Below are 16,080 nucleotides of genomic sequence, written 5' to 3'. Positions count from 1 at the left end.
CTTTGAAACAGTTAAGTTTTGCAATGAAACACCACAAAAAAAACAACCAAAGTAAGTCCCAGATCATACCTGCTGATGAATGAATGAACGAATTCCTGCAGTTAAATGAATTTCAATGGAAAACTTTGTTTGGAAGGATGAACAATGGACTGCAGGGACTCTCTAAAGGAGGGTGTGATAGTTTATCATGGAAGCTTAAAGGGCCACTAAGGCATGGTCACTGCTCTACCCATCTGAGCCAGCCTCATCCTTTTGAGCTGCAGTCAGCTGTAGAGTTAGAGTAACATATTTATACATTTGCCTTAAATAAAGTCTGACTCTGGGTCAGCCGGGGTAAGTGATGGATGGAGGTAATTTTACTGCAGTAACATAAAAAGCTTAAAACATGTAAAACATTTGCACTAGGGCGCCAAACTCTTACTGTCGGTCGCTGCGTGTGACCTCAGCAGTTACACACTTTTTTTTTTCCTTTGGACAGAAAATGTGTGTGAGGACAGAGGACATTTCATTTTATAGGCTGCATGTTTTTTTTCCTTTAACCTCCCAGCGTTTGTTGATGAAGACACAGTGTCAGTGTTTCCCGGGAATAAGCCACTCTGTCCTGTATTTGACAAAGTGTCCGACTTCACATCTGAAGCCCGAGGGTTCGAGCGGCTTGGTGGCTGAATCAGTGGCTGCTGAGCTACACAACAAACAAAACTACAGCAGGCCTGTCATCTTCATACAGCTGAGTGAGACTTACGCCAATAAAACTCTCATCCCTGAGGTCTCACATGATGCTGGATTTCACTGCCAAAGAACAAACTGTACGTACGAGGATCTGGAAGCTTTTCTGGCAGTTTGGTTGGCTTTCCATTTGCAAGATTTTTTTAAACTCTATAATAAAAATAAATCATTATAAACCATTTACACTACCCACTCTTCTTAAAAACTACTGCATGCTCTCAGAAAAAAAAAAACATCTGTTTCTCACACAGCAGGTGAGACTTGCTAACTCTGACTGCAGTAATAAATCAGGTAAATGTTTTACTTAAACCTGATCCTGAGATCTACAAAAGCAGCCTCAGCATCCAAATGATGCTTACCCCAGCACAACGAGAACAATTCCTGCTTTTTAACCATAAAATAATATCACTGCTGACCTTGCAGAGCCCTGCAGAGCGACCCTCTGGTTGCAGTTTCTGACTTAATTGTCTTGTTGGTTTGTCCTTTTTCTTTAAGTATCCTGAATTCTTATTTTGTCCTATTCTGCAGTTTGTTTTATTTTTCAAAATAAAAAAAGAGAACAGGATAAGTTTCCAGTCAAACCAGCAGGTTACAGCAGATTTCATCATCTGTTAAAAGTCTCCACGCTGGACTCATTTTTTTCAGAGTTTCTGGATCTACTTCCTGTCACTCAGCCGCTGTTGCCAGCAGCAACAGCGGCTGAATGACGGCCGCTTCGCTCTTCTCAGAGTTGCCGCCATCATTCCTCCATGTTTGGTGGTTGGTTGCCTCCTTCTTCTTGTCCTCCTTCTCTCCAGGATCTAAGTTGGCTTTTGGGAGAGGCGGGAGCTCCCGGCAGCACGGCGCCAGATGCACTTCCCCACTTTCATTCAAGAGCTGGATGCAGGTGTAGATGTCCTGCGGTGAGTGGCTGGTGCTGGAAGTGAGGTCTGGAGTGGGGACGGCATTGGGAACGCCGGGATGTTCCAACATGCTGTAATCCGTCCCAGGTAGAGATACGATCTTCAGCATCGGCCACGGGGAAGAAACATTCAGAGACGGGGCGACTGCATCAGCGGGCAAGGAGCAGTAAGACGGCACACTCTGCACGTATGATGTCGGGTTTGACGCTGTGAGCTGATGGTGGGGAGACATTTCTGTGGGCACCAGGTCACAGGGCACATTTACTGTGTCCCTCTCTGATTCTGTGTCACTGCTGTCCTTTGGTATGGTCACATAGATGTCAGTGGCACTCGTGCGGTCCCAGACGTCCTCAGAGCAGCTTGTAAGCTTGTGAGGCTTGTAGCTGTGGAATTTACTGAAATAACGGCTGATTTCATCCAAGTTCCCCTTCTGAGGATGGAGAGAAAGCAGAAAAAGATCAGGAAGAACAATGTTAAAGGAAATGAGAGGAAGATACAGAGGAGGAAAGCTGTACAGAGACAAATCAGGCATAAATAAAAGGGAAGGAGAGAAAAATACAGAGGGATGGAAATAAAAGTGCAGAACAAGATCAGGACTGATGGCTAAAACGCTTAAAGCAGTGCTGCATGTGTGTGTGTTACCTTCAGGAGCAGTGGCAGGATGTACTCTTTTAGTCTGAGGGTGAACATAGAGGAGAGAGGAGGTTTGAAAATGGCAGCACACAAACAAGATGACGGCTGCTCTGAGTAAACATTTATTTTCATTCATCACATCAGCTTCAAAGCACAGTCACCTATCAGATGTCCTGAGCGGTCTAAGTACACATTATCATTATAAATTAACTCCATATCCTCATTAACGGTTTTATTTTGACAGGGATGTTGTTTTCTCACCTCTTCCTCTGTAGAACAAGACTAAAGGTGATAATGAGCAGAGCCCCAACACCGACTCCAGTCAGCAGAATTAGCACCAGCAGTTTACCTGCACAGGTAAAACACAGTCAGTCAGTCACTCGTGCTCTCCAGCAGCGTTACACCTTCAGTGGCACATTTAATTGGAAAAGTTAAAGTTCTCATAGAGACGCTGCTGTTTTCTGTGTTTGAGAAGCTGTCAGTTTTTTTCTTCTTATTATTATTTTAACACCTGTAATGCATATAAGACAAGTATGCTTAATGCACTTACAGAGCTTAGCTCTAATTATGGCCTGGAAAGACTCAGACTCAGCATTCCTGTGTGGGATTAATGTCTAATGTTGAGCTGTAGATGTTTGACACATGCATTCTTTCCTCCTCACTGATTTTGTATTCAGAGCTTTTAACTGGATTTTTCAAAGTTATTAATGTCTTTTATGTCTGCATTATAAAGTTCAGCTAAGGGGTAAATATAAGGGCTTTATGTATGTGTAACTAAATCCAACACAAGACCTAATGAGAAAAATGAATTTCAGGAACCCATAAATAAAAAATGATGAAACTAGTTGCTGTATTCACTACAACTAAAACTAAAATAACGAACAAATAAACCAGGTGACTAATCAAAACAAAAAGCCTGTAAATCAGCACCAACATCCCATCTGCCTGCTGATGGCCCTGCAGACGGCCTCGGGGGGACGCTCATCGACAGTGCGGAGCTCCAGTCGCTCCACAGCTTGGAGTGCCGCGCGCGGCAGCGAACTCGGACCACGTAGTCGTCGACAGGAAGTCCGAGCAGCTCCACCTGAGGCTCACACAGAGGATGCTTCACCTGCAAACAAACAACATGTTCTATGATATGTGGCCTATAACAAGCTACTTCATTCTTAAAACGTGGTTAAAATATCTGAAATCTGTTCGTCTGGAAGAGGAACGAGTTCAGCTGTCTGTCACAGTCCCAGGGCTTTGTGGAGTTTTTGACTTTTGGATTTTTGTTTTATGTAATTGCTGCTGGTTTCTGTTTGGATTTCACTGCTCTTCTAGTGTTTCAAGTTTCTTTTTAGTTTTTGAATTCTTGTGTTTTTAGGTATTGTGTTTGTGATTTTCAGTTTTGCGATATCACTGTGTTTTAGTTTCTGTCTTGATTCATCTTTATTCTTATAGCCTCTTTGGTCTTTTTGTATCTTTCATGTTTGGATCTTTGTCTTCACTTATTTTGGTAACTGCTTTGTTTTTCTTTTTATTTCCACCTGTTGATGTCACAGTCCTGAGTCAATGTTTGTGTAATGTTTGTATTTACTTCATGTATTCCTTAGTATACTTAGTTTTCAGTTCTTTGTTACTATAGTCTAATTCTTCTTCCAATGTTCGTCCCTCCTGTGTCACATCCCTTATATTTATTTCATTTGTATGAATGTGTTTTGACCTGCTCAGTTCTCACATCCTGCTTTATTTTGTGAGTTTGTTGTTCTTCGTGCTTTGCCTTCAGTTTTGCTTCCTTTGTCTCGTCTGCTGTGATTCTGTTCAACCTTGTTTCGTTCTCCCCAGCTGTCTCCACTCACTAATTACCTCTTGTGTCGTCAGTGCTCCCTAGCCCTAGTGTGTTTTTAGTTTTAGGTTTCAGTAATTTGAAGTTTTCTGTATTTTATGTTTTGCCTGTTTGAACCCTGGTCTTCAGCCAAAATAAATGGCTCATTTTTAGTTCACCTCAGCCTGTAACTTGAGAGCTCTGCACAAGAATTCCTATATACCCAAACTTTGTGTGCGAGTACAAATGACAAAGATTTGACTCCTGAATCTGCCTCTGTGTCTGCATTTGGGTCCTCACTTCTCACATTTTTGACATCACCAATCACACTTTTAAGAGCGCTGTTTAATTGTATTCATCATCTTCTATGCCGATGATACAGTTTCATACCCAACACCTTGCTCACACCCACAAACTGATTTCAGCGAAGCGAAGTTCCTATTTATCACAAACCAGAGTTAGTCAATGAAATGATTTTAACCTCACATTTTAATAAATTTTCTGCATTCAGTTAAAAAAGCTAAATTAAAGAAGATGAGCACAAATGTTACCAGATAAAAATACAGGAGCAGCTAAAATGTTGTATATTTTAAGGTGTTAAATCAAAATCATACTAATAATGTTTTGTGTGAAAAAAGTAACAACATCTCCTTAATTGACAAGTCAGGCTCATTTTAAGGTCCTAGTTCTATAAATTTACATTTATACCCCTTAAAAACACCTACTTTGACCTATCAAAGTAGGTGTTTTTAAGGGGTATAAAAACACCTAAAAAACACCTACTTTGACCTATTTGGGTTCCCCTTCTCAACCTAGATAATGTACCCTCAAGCCATGTTAATACTGGACTTTTTTTGTGCAGTATATTTAGTTACATTTAGTACCACGATAAATATAAGTATGTGTGCTGTAAATCATGATAAATGGTAAATTAGCAGCCAAATCTAACTCAATAACACATCTCAGTGATGTTAACATTTTTTTCTTCTTCTTTTCTTCTAATGAACATCCCCAGAACAGGAAACAGAAGCCCTTCTGCCCAAGTATATGGACTTCTTCTTTTTGCTGGCATAAAACTCATTGTAAATTCATCCTTCTTTTTCTCCATACCTTCCAGTTGTCGGGCTCAGTGACACGTCTGTACTGCAGCTCATAGACCAGCGTGATCCAACCATACTGCACGTGAGCGGGCTCCGGATAGGTCCAGGAGATCAGCGCGGTTTGGCCCATTTCATTGCTGTCGGCATCCGTCAGGTTGTAGGTCAGGTTGACTGGTGTTTCAGTCTGAACTGCTCAACACACACAGAATATGCTATGAAATACTAGCAGTGTGTCTATGATAAGACCACAAATATGATGCGTATGTTGAAACTTCACTGCTATTATGGAGACGTGAGACAGTTCATTTCAGAAGTTCTACATGAAGGAGAGGTATCAATATTCAGAAACTTATTTTCCAGACTTGAACCTCATTCTTCTTTTCATCCATTTTTTGTATTTTTTGAGTTGTTAAAGTAACTCAGTAAATAAGCAATCACAATCAGAAATCTGCAGCAGTATCTGATCTTTGGTCCAATTCTGAGTCAAACTCCACTGAACAAAACAGTTTGTTTTTGGATGAATGACAAGCCCGAACTAAAAAGCAAACAAACAAACTGAACTTTGTGCACTGATGTGATACAATCAGTTTGAATCAACATTTTAAGCCCAGCTGTGATCTGCATCCTTACCTATCTCTGCCACATCCAGGCAGTGCTGCTTGGAGGTGTAGTTTCTGTGGGCGGTGACGGCAGTCACAGTCATACAGTACACCGTCCATATAGACGTGTGGCTGCTGTCGAAGTGGCAGCTGTTTGGGCCGCCAGTCATGTAGTCTGGACATTCATGTTTGGTCTCCTTCCTTCAGAAAATCAAAGAAAACATGTTTAGATGAGCAATGACATATGAAAGGGTTTATTATCTGCCTCCAGCAGCACAGGCTCTGTAAAAATCATCACATTTACACTGGACAGCTAATGATTTTAAGCAATGATAATTGGTCACAATTTAGTAGTCTTATCTGTTCTGATAATTAGCCATCATGGAGCCACCATTGTAACTTAATTCTGCAGTTCAAACATCAAGCCAGAGTCCTGAAGAACTGTTTTCAGCCAAAAGAAAGACAAAGAGTTCCACAACAGATGGTCTCGCCCCCAGAGGATCTGAGGTGAAAACATGGAGTCAGTCTGAGATCACAGGGAGAGACACTCTCTGAGGTGTTACTTTATTTGTAGCTGCTTTGCTGTTTGTTGATGTTGTTGTTTTTAATCGGATAATCCCAGATCTGCATTTGTGTCCCCAAACAAACAAACATACAAAGTGCAGCAGGAGATGAAACAACAGTGGAGCCATGTGGAGGTCAAAAGCACAATCCAATTTCTCCTGATTAGGGGCAGCGTTCTCTTCACTGTCTGCCATCTGGGCCAGCCGGCATCTGTCTGAGGCCAAGTGATTTCAGAACAGCTTCAGTGTGCTCCTGATCTGGGAGTTTTTCTACAGCAGGGATCTTCAACTCCAGGCCTCGTGGCCCAGTGTCCTGCAGGTTTTAGCTGTGTCTCTGCTTCAACACACCTGAGTCAAATATAGAAGTCATTAGCAGGACTCTGGAGAACTTGACTGCATTCTGAGGAGGTAATTCAACCATTTGATTCAGGTGTCCTGGATCAGGGACACATCTAAAACCTGCAGGACACCAGCCCTCTGGAGTTGAATACCCCTGCTCTACAGTTTCACTGCAGTCTGTTAGTGTTTGTTATATCGACTGTTTTTATGACAGAATATGTTCAGCATGCAAAATGCTTTCAGATGCTGTCAAATAAATGTACACTATTAGCATGTGGAATCTAAATAATAAAAAGTATGTAATAATGAGTATTAATGATGATATTTTTATGCCAGATTCATTTCAGATGTGAAATCTTGCCACGCTGAAAGGCCTCCTAATATGGGACATAATTTTAAATTATTATAAAGTTAACTTTGATCTCAAAGGGCACCAGGATATAAATACTTGCCATGGCTGGGGGTGGGCTGGCTTATTTTTGTCTGTGAATTTTTTCCTTCTTAACATGCCTTTAAGTTTCAGGTGGTATGGCTCCACCTTTGGGTGGAGTATTGGTATGCAGTCAGTCCTTCCCACACCTGCTTTTACCCAGTCAACCCAGCAGTATTTGAGGTCTGGAGGGGCTGCAGATCTCTGCCATGTCATCTTCATCTCAGTGGTGGTAATCAGGCTCTTCATGTTAAAAATTAGTACCCTGCCTTCACTAAACTAATATTGCTAATATAGCCACATCACTCCTTGTCTGAATCCTTACTCCTTGGTTCCTCGTCTCCCACACTGTGGACTTCAACCCTCTCGTTACTGCTCGGTCACACCTGTAACCTGTATTGGAAGTACTCACCTGTACACTCTCCACCGCTACCACTCACAAACCCACCGATTCCACCTGCCTTTGGAAAAAAAACCCTCCTGGAAACAAACCTCTCCATTCACAAATAAGACTGTTCTGATTATTCACTCCATTATCACGTCTACAAAGCTCACCTCCACCTCAGCTAATCTTCTCCTGTCCTTCCCTTCAGAGAGCTCCCTGCTTAAACCCAGCTCCAGCTTTCAGTGCATGATTCTTCAATAAGCTCTTTAAACTGCATTATGGTGTTTGAGTCTGAATCCAGAGTCCTAACCTTGCCAACTTGACACGACTTCATGCATAAAACAGGTGAAATTTGATTGAAACACCCGAAATTATAGCCCAAAATAAGTTATTTCTTTGACCCAAGCTGTGCATTGTTACAATATGGACAAGCCTGCTTTTAGTTTTAAAATATTGTTCCAGTTAACTGTGATGTGCGGTGTTCATACTCTGTGGAGTAGGTGAGGATGTAGTTGACCACCTCTCTGTCTGTCAGGTTTCTGAGCGGATGCCACCAGCAGGTGAAGTCCTCCATGTTGGGCGAGCGGCAGAAGTAGATGTGAGGCCTCGCCGTGGTGCCACCGGCCGCCTCTGTGGAGACACGCATCACAACTCTGAAATGATTTAAGATGTCACCACCAAATTTTCAGGCAACAATGTGTACACAGTAATAAATCACTACAATTATGTTGATGGTGGTATGATGAAAACTGACATCATTATGATATAATAGAATATTCCCTTAACAATCAAAGGTATACATAACTTTTTATCAGTTCTAAAAAAGCACAATTAAACAAGAAAACCTGGCAACCACATTGATTGTGTAAAACATGCCTCTCAAAAAGCCGTTACCATGGAAACATAGTGTTGAACTTGACTCGTTATGATAAAATTGTTGCCAGATAAATTTTAAGAAAAGTCACCAAGTTTTATGACTCTAGCTTAAGGTGTGCAGGAGTTACACCCACCTGCAAGCATCCACCTGTAAACACAGCGACCACACCTCTAACTTTTAAGCTTCACCTGTATCCAGATAGATGCTGTGTAAAAGAGTCAGCATGCTCTTCTTAACCTGTAAATCAGGAGGTCGTGAACTGCATCTCAATAAAAAGTAACCTTCTTCTGTCATTGCAAACACACACAAAAATCCAGTATTTTTTTTTGTATTTATGATGAAGTTTCTGTGCCACCTGGTGACCTTGTTATGAAGTAAAAACAGAGACCTTGATGCAGTGATTAATGCAGTGAAACATTGTGTGCTCTCTGAGATGACCGCTGTGGGAGGCGAGCAGTAATCCGTCAGAGAATGTGCGGAGCTTCAGTCTGCGAGCAGCAGGGAAACAAAGGCCTTGTGTTTGTTCTAAGAAGCTCAGTGAGCTGCACTGCAGGAACTTTCTACTGAAAAAGCTGCACTTCTCAGAAATAAATCAGGAAAGGAACGCACGCCTCACACCAATGATGCTGCAGACATTTCTACCTGCAGATGCACAGCAGTGTTTGTAATTTCGGGGTTTTTTTTGCTTTTGTTTTTTACAGAGATCCAACTTTAATTGTGCTAACATAAAGAAACAAGAAAGATGGTGACTCTTATAGCAATCTAGTTTAATAAAGGATGATAATACACCAAAGGACTGCACCACTGTTCTTACATGTTTAAGCCTTTTGATTTAATCACCCGCTGGCTGCTAGAGGAAAATGTCTGTTCTCTAAGCAGTTCTCTAAGTGGTTGTTGGAGGTTGCTGTTGCTGGGTGAATATGAGTCTCATAAAGGGTACTGCAGCAAAAACAGCCAGACTTAAGTGTTTGCTCCTGAACTCACCGTGGTTGTGTTTTTCTGTGTGAGCGGCAGGCTGGGCAACAATACTGCCGTAGCTCACTGGAGGAAGCAGACAGAGCAGCAGACACAACATCTCACAGCCGTCTATTAATCTGTCAACACAAACAAATAAACAGACAAACATGAGCTGGAACACCTAATGCTCCCACAGCGCTCCACTTACTGTGGGAAAGTTTAGTTTCCATCTGATAACAGTGAAGTCTATCTAAGTGTCCACTTGTCTCTGAGTCACATGTTCAGTTTTAAGGGGCATCAGTGGGTTCACCCTGCAGCTCCTCAAGTCCAAACACAGCAGCTTTGCCTCCTCCAGTCATGAGACACATCACAAGGGATGAACTCCCCTCACTTCCTCCTTTCTCCCATCAAATCAGTCTTGAACAACACTGTCCCAACAGTTCATGCATCCCAAACAATTACCAAAAAAATAACAAACATAACAGAAAAAACAATTTAGATTGATCTGTTTGCATCCTTACATGTTGCAGCAGCATCACAAAAAAAACTTAGTGCATGTAGCTCTCACACACACACCAAAATTAAAACAAAAAATAATAACTGATTTAAACAAACTGAACCTATAATAGAAGTTTAAAACTATTAGCAGACAAACAGGATGTGTGCCAAGTTTCCATTTAAAGCTGGAGTCTGGAGCTTTTATGAATAAACAAGTTCTGCAGAGTCCTGTGAACACCTAGGTCCACTGAACCAGCTGATGGTGACTGAGTGACCTTTTGAATAAGCCAAAGGAGAGAGTTGCTGGAGTTGTGCCAAGAGAAAATAAGTTCATCAAAGACTTTGTCAAGGTCAGAGCGTTAGAGCTTAGTTTGTGAAATCCAAAATAGTTTGGTTCAAATTAGCATTTGAAAGCTGGACTACCAACAGAACCGACAGCAGACATTTTTTGGATATTTAGTAAACAATTTTGGCATCATGTTCCGTAATTTGAGGGATTTTTTTCCCCCATCTCTCAGGAAAGATATCAGCAGCTTCTATAAAGTCTCAGTCAGAAGGTTTCACTTTCCCACAGCCAATATTACATGACTTACAGTTGGAGGACTTCTTAACTCAGGTATGATCATCAGCCCAAATAGTGAAAGCTGCATTAAAAAACATGTTGTGTAGGTAAAAAAAAAAAAAAAACAGTGTAAATTTACTTTCAAATCCTGGATGATTTCCAAGCTGTTGTCTTTTTGTTCTCATCTGTAGCCCTAACGACAGCTAATGCTCATTAGCTTCAGCTTACAATCAGAACGTATTTATCTTTCTAAAAGTGAATTACCCTGCAGTGTTTGAATGACCCACAAGCTGGTTTAACAGGACTTACTGTCACCAGAATCCACAAAGACCAGTCGAACCATCTGGATAGAAAGATTAAAAGAATCTTCGAGGGACTTTGAGGTTTCTGGAAATAAAGTATTTAGACTGCGGTATTTAGACCTGACCTCTGTTCCAAAACGACTCACAAATGTGATTTCTATGAGAAAATACTGCTGCTGTGACGCCGACCTTTAGGTTTCTGTGCTAAATAACATCAAAGATATCAGATATTAGAGGGTCTGCTGAAAGCTCATTACTCTAATCAGCTTATCCCACTGAACCGCTTCCTCAGAGCCTACTGAGCATGTGCCAGAAGTCATGGACACTTACTTTCACTCTGCTCTTCTTCTCTTTGCCCTTATGCATTTTGACTTCATTACTTCTCATCCGCTCTCCTCATTTCTTCTTTTCAATCCTTTTTGCTATTTGGAGGTGGCTGTGGCTCAGGGGGCAGAGCAGGTCATCTACTAATTGGAAGGTTGAAGAAGGTCCTCCTCCCTTCCTTATTCACCTGCCTAGCTCAGCTCCATCCTCGAGCGCTAAGACAACAATCCCAGTGAATAATCCCCGCCTTGATCTCACAGGATTACAGCGAGGCCTTGTTGGGTTTTATCTGGGAGCCCCGACTCACCCTGACACACCACACGGCACAACGCTTCCGCCTCAAAAAGCACAAAAAAACTGTCACGTCCTTCAAACTGACCCATGTCAGCAAGCACGCAAACTTCTAATCCCTTGGCATCCCTCACCAAACATCTGACCTACAAAAGCCAAACACTTACAGCTTGTTTTAAAGCGTCAGAGCACAGTTCATGCACAGTTTATGGATATTTATACAGCAGCAACATATAATTAACTATAAATAAAGTGTTATCTTGTAGCTCCTGTGCAGAATCCTTTCAATGAAAAACTGAGCTGACACGAGTCTGACATATCTGTTTGTTTTGGTTTGAGATGCTGGTGCTCTAAAGAGCAACAGAAGGAAACTTGTGCCACCCTAGCTGACAGCCTAATTGGTGGGGAAAGTCTTAATTGACCGATAATTGCATTAAAATCCTCTAAAAGGCACTAACAGCACCAACACGGTTGACAAGATGAGTTAAGTAATGCCAATTAGTGGAGATGTAAGGCGAGATAGTCACTCTGCATGAAAAATAAAGCCCTTAAAATGGCATTGTGCCGTGAAGGAGGCCTGTAGTTAAAAAAAACAAAAGCATGTGCTTGTAAGGAGGGAAAATAACTACATGTACTAATCCATTTATTATTCTTAAGACGGGACAAAGACTGCAACACGAGATGAAATCATGGGAGTAGCTGATGACCGCTGTGATTTTTAAGGAGGAAAAATTTTTCCCCCTGAAAAGGGAAAATAAACTGTGAAAATGTGCTAAAAAAATGCCCATGTAGCATTTTTCACAGTCACAAAGACATGAACAAAAATTCAAACACAATTAATGTCAAAAGAGAACCATGTTAAACTGAATTTAAAGAAGAAATAAAACATGAATAAAGAATGTCAGCAGAGGGCCTGATTCAACAAAAGATTTTAACAGTTATTTTAAAGACTCCACAGTCAGATCCGCAGATCAGCGGGCTTTTAAAGGGACGCTCTGTAGATTCTGAGCCAACTTCAACAAGAAGAAACAGGGACGTGAGATCAATTTAAGACCAGAGAGGAATCAAATACTTCACCAAAATGACACTTGTCTTCGCACATGAGCAAAAAGAAAGACAATTTGAACTGACTGATTCTTGACTGCAGGAGGAGCCATAATCAGGCCTCAGTCTAACTGCTCGGTGCAGCTCTATGCAAAATAAGAAGTAAACAGAGACATGATGCTCTAAACGGGTAATTGAGCCTTCATTAGTTCATGTTAAGACTTTAAGGCATTTTGTCTCTGGTTTAAATTAAGTTTGTAAATTGAGATCTTCTTGTTAACCTTACAAACTGGCACACCTCACCTGCAGATTAATAAGCGGGAATCCGTCTTACCTGAAGTAAGCCGCTTTAACGCCTCCTGTGGTAGGCCTCCTCAAACACAAACCCACACCGGGAACAGGACCGGCCGGTCGCCCCCAGATGGAGAGGACAGTCGGGAACTCAGTACGAGAGTCGAGGGCTGTCCTTACAGCTGCTGCTGCTGATGTGCTGTCCGCGGAGCGAGTGCGCCTTTCAGCACCATCTCAGAGTGTTTGTGTCCCCCTCCCCTCCATAAGGAGCTTTCCGTCCACCTGATTCCGCGTCATTAGCCAAACACCAGCTGGAGCTCCGGTCCCCCCACCCCACCACCACCACCACCACACACGCACATTACACACACACATTACACACAACTCCCCCAAACCACTCGACTACCTGCTCTCTAGTGCGCAACATGTGGAAGACTATTATTGCAATATTAAACAGCCTATGTGCACAAAATGAAGCAATTAAAAATAATACAGCACACATTAGAAGAGGATAGTAAATTGAACTATTGGCTTATTATTGATGATGAGTGTGGTCAAGATCTTCATGTTCCCCTCAGGATGACTTGCTTAAACTTAGTGACCGTCTGTTTTTACATCTACTGCCATCCTCCAGTGAATATTTGACTTTAGCTGAGCTAATGATAAGATAACTGTTACTGTAGAAGATACAGGTTAAGAGACACATTTAGCACTATAAAGCATATCGTGACAACAGATGTTCATCACTAATTGTGATTCTTCTTTTCTCTCTTTTTTCCTGAGATGAGGATGAGATGTAGTTTAGTGTGCTTACAGTTTAAAAATAAAAGAGTAAAATTGTGTGATTTTACAGTAACATGGCAGCTGGAACCTCTTTAAGAAGTAGTGAGCATGTGAGAAATTATGACTGGGAGCTGTGTCATAGAAATCGGATAAAACTCAGAACAGAATAGGATGAGACACGATTCAAGTGTGCTCTCCCACTGCAACATACAAAATAACTCCAAATTTAGGAATAACCTTTAGATGAACTAAAAGAAAGGCAGTAAGCAAACTGTAAACCTGTGCTAAAAAAAAAAGGCCAATGGTTGATTCTAATTGCTCAGTTTGGCTCTACACTAAATAAAAAGATGTTGTAATGAAAAGACAGAAGATCCTCTAAACATATAATTAATCCTTCATTACTTTGTAACGTTAAGACTTTAATGCATTTTGTCTCTGGTTTAAATTAAGTTTGTAAACTGAGATTTTCTTCTTAGCCTTTCAAACTGGCACACTTGTCCTGCAGATTAAAACAACAGGAACCGTCTTAGCTGGAGTAAGCCGCTTTAACACCATCTGAGGCACGCTTCCTCCAACACAAATCCACATCGGAAGCTGGACTAGCCGGTAGCCTGCAGATGGAACGGACAGTCAGGATGAACTTCATGCACAGAGCCAGAAGCTGTCCTAACATCTGCTGCCACAGGTGCTGCTTGATGTTGTTAGGTCAGCAAATGAGGACATGTAGTTATCAACTAAAGTTAAAAAGAGCTATAACTGCTGCACTGGCAGTCTTAGAGAGCTGCGATTTACAGGGAACAGGAATCAGATTATTAAGCCTTGAATTAGATTATTGTGCCTTATAATCACAGGTGAAATGTTGGTATCAGTAGAACATTAGTTGATGGTGAATTAGCTGTAGCTGGGGCATGACAATGGTTATATGTGTTAGGATGTGAAAGGTTATTTGATAATGATGGCAGAAGAAGAGCTGCACCTTTAATGTGGCCGTCAGTGGGATTTTTCAGGGGTCATGCTGCAGCAGTCTTACATTAATTCAGGGTTAAGTGGGATTAGGATAAAAACAATAATAAAAAAATTATCTAAATAAAACAATACAAAACAAATTTCTATGTTTTGTTGTGTTTTGTCCATTTCAAAGCTAAATTCAGGTAAAGTTTATTTATTCAGTCATCCAGCAAAATTATCACATTTAATTTTGGAGGCATCAATTACAGCTTTCTTTATTAATTTAATAGGAAAAAGGCTGAAACATATTCATGGGACCAGCACATTGTTGTGATTTTGTTGCTTAAGATCAGAAACAAATTGATTGTGGAAAAAGGTAAATGTCTGCACATCTTTGTGCATTTGAAATAAATTCATGAAACAGTGTGTATAAAAAAATAATAAATACTAATTCAAATGATTAAACACTGTTTGATCAAGTTTGTAAAGTGTTTCTTTGAAGACACATGCTGTCAGTGCAAGAATGAAAACGCTAATAAATGTGCAAAAGTTGTGAGTCACCTCTCATATCTTTAGATTTTGTTTCCAAGGATTTTGTAAAGCTGGTTTTGAGCAGTAGCTCTCCGGGCTTTCAGAAGGTCTCTCAAAGTTTTTCTTTGGACGTCTTCTGCTTTTTCACTCAGTGTCTTTGCGCATGACCATTTTCAGAGTTTTGTTGTTGTTATAAACAAACAAAAAACAACAACAAACAAAAATACATAACTGACAACACAGCAAAGAACCCAGTTTGTTACTGGCAGCGTGTCACATCTGTGGCAGGTCTTCTGACAGACGGTGATAATCCTGACTGAGACGCTGCTGCTGTTTGCTTGGGGTCTCTTCCTGCTTAGAAGTGAGAGCCTAATTTGTAGCACACCGCAGACTTATTCTGGAGACAGCGTTTTCCTGAATGTCCTTCTCCTGACTCCGCAGAGGAGCGATGGCCTTCTCTGCCTCCTGCTGTAGTCTGAAACTGGGAGAACTCTTTTTCTTTGATTTGAAGCAAATCTTCTTTATGCTGCTGTACCTGATCACAGAGATCCGTGCGTATCCCTGTAACCTGCACATTTTTAAAATTAAGACCTTGTTTCACACAAACTCCAGACTCATTCTGGCAGCACATTCCTGGATTTCCTTCACCTGATGCTGCAGATGAAGGATCTCCTGACTCATCTCCTCTGCCTCCTCCTCAGTCTCCAGCTCCTGGATGTGACTGTCTTGAAGTTGACAAATTTTTAATCATTTTTTTGTTTGATGTTATTTGATGTAAATAAATAACTGTAAGAGTTTGAAATGGAGAACTTCCAGTTTTGGTTATAGGACTCCACATCAGTGTTCACAGTATCACTGTTTACTGCCATCATCTCTCTTCATTTTCAGCACAGCAACTTACTGAACGAATATGTAGATATGTAGCTATTCAAACCTTTTTTGTGAAATTTTTGCTTTAAGAGCTCTGATTAAAGTGTGACCTCAGTGTAACAACAGACAGAGTCGCATCAAAGACTCCTAAAACTCTGCTCTGCTGACTGAGCCCAGCTGGCTTGTGCTACAATGTTATTTCATCTAACACTGTTAAATCAGAAAAAAAAATATTTTCAAAATTACAGATGGGATTAAGGTGGGGGTGGAATTAGGACTGACTCTGAGCCCCTCCTTGTTTGCAAGGGGAGCAGGTGG

The 16,080-nt window shown here is 41.1% G+C and overlaps 1 protein-coding gene across 1 annotated transcript; it reads right to left on the bottom strand.

Moving 5' to 3' along the window:
* Positions 1–12,837, bottom strand: LOC115797992 (growth hormone receptor-like). Its single transcript, XM_030754629.1, has 9 exons — positions 12,674–12,837; positions 9,346–9,455; positions 7,973–8,114; positions 5,799–5,968; positions 5,179–5,357; positions 3,192–3,372; positions 2,523–2,610; positions 2,271–2,304; positions 1–2,058 (listed from the first exon to the last, which is right to left on the bottom strand). Exons 2-9 carry the CDS (start codon positions 9,434–9,436, stop codon positions 1,393–1,395), a joined length of 1,551 nt encoding a protein of 516 aa, XP_030610489.1. The 5' UTR covers positions 9,437–9,455; positions 12,674–12,837; the 3' UTR covers positions 1–1,392.
* Between the last annotated feature and the right edge of the window lie 3,243 nt (positions 12,838–16,080).

Source organism: Archocentrus centrarchus, chromosome 2 (assembly GCF_007364275.1).
Source record: "Archocentrus centrarchus isolate MPI-CPG fArcCen1 chromosome 2, fArcCen1, whole genome shotgun sequence".
Lineage (NCBI taxonomy): Eukaryota > Metazoa > Chordata > Actinopteri > Cichliformes > Cichlidae > Archocentrus > Archocentrus centrarchus.
The sequence above is the reverse complement of the archived record's forward strand: the minus strand, read 5'-3'. Positions and strand labels throughout refer to the sequence as shown.

Coding starts and splice junctions, on each gene's coding strand:
- LOC115797992 (XM_030754629.1), bottom strand. CDS start 9,436: ATGTTGTGTCTGCTGCTCTGTCTGCTTCCTCCAGTGAGCTACGGCAGT. Junction 8,115..9,345: donor CACAGAAAAACACAACCACG/GTGAGTTCAGGA, acceptor GTGTCTCCACAG/AGGCGGCCGGTGGCACCACG. Junction 3,373..5,178: donor CTGAGCCCGACAACTGGAAG/GTATGGAGAAAA, acceptor GTTTGTTTGCAG/GTGAAGCATCCTCTGTGTGA.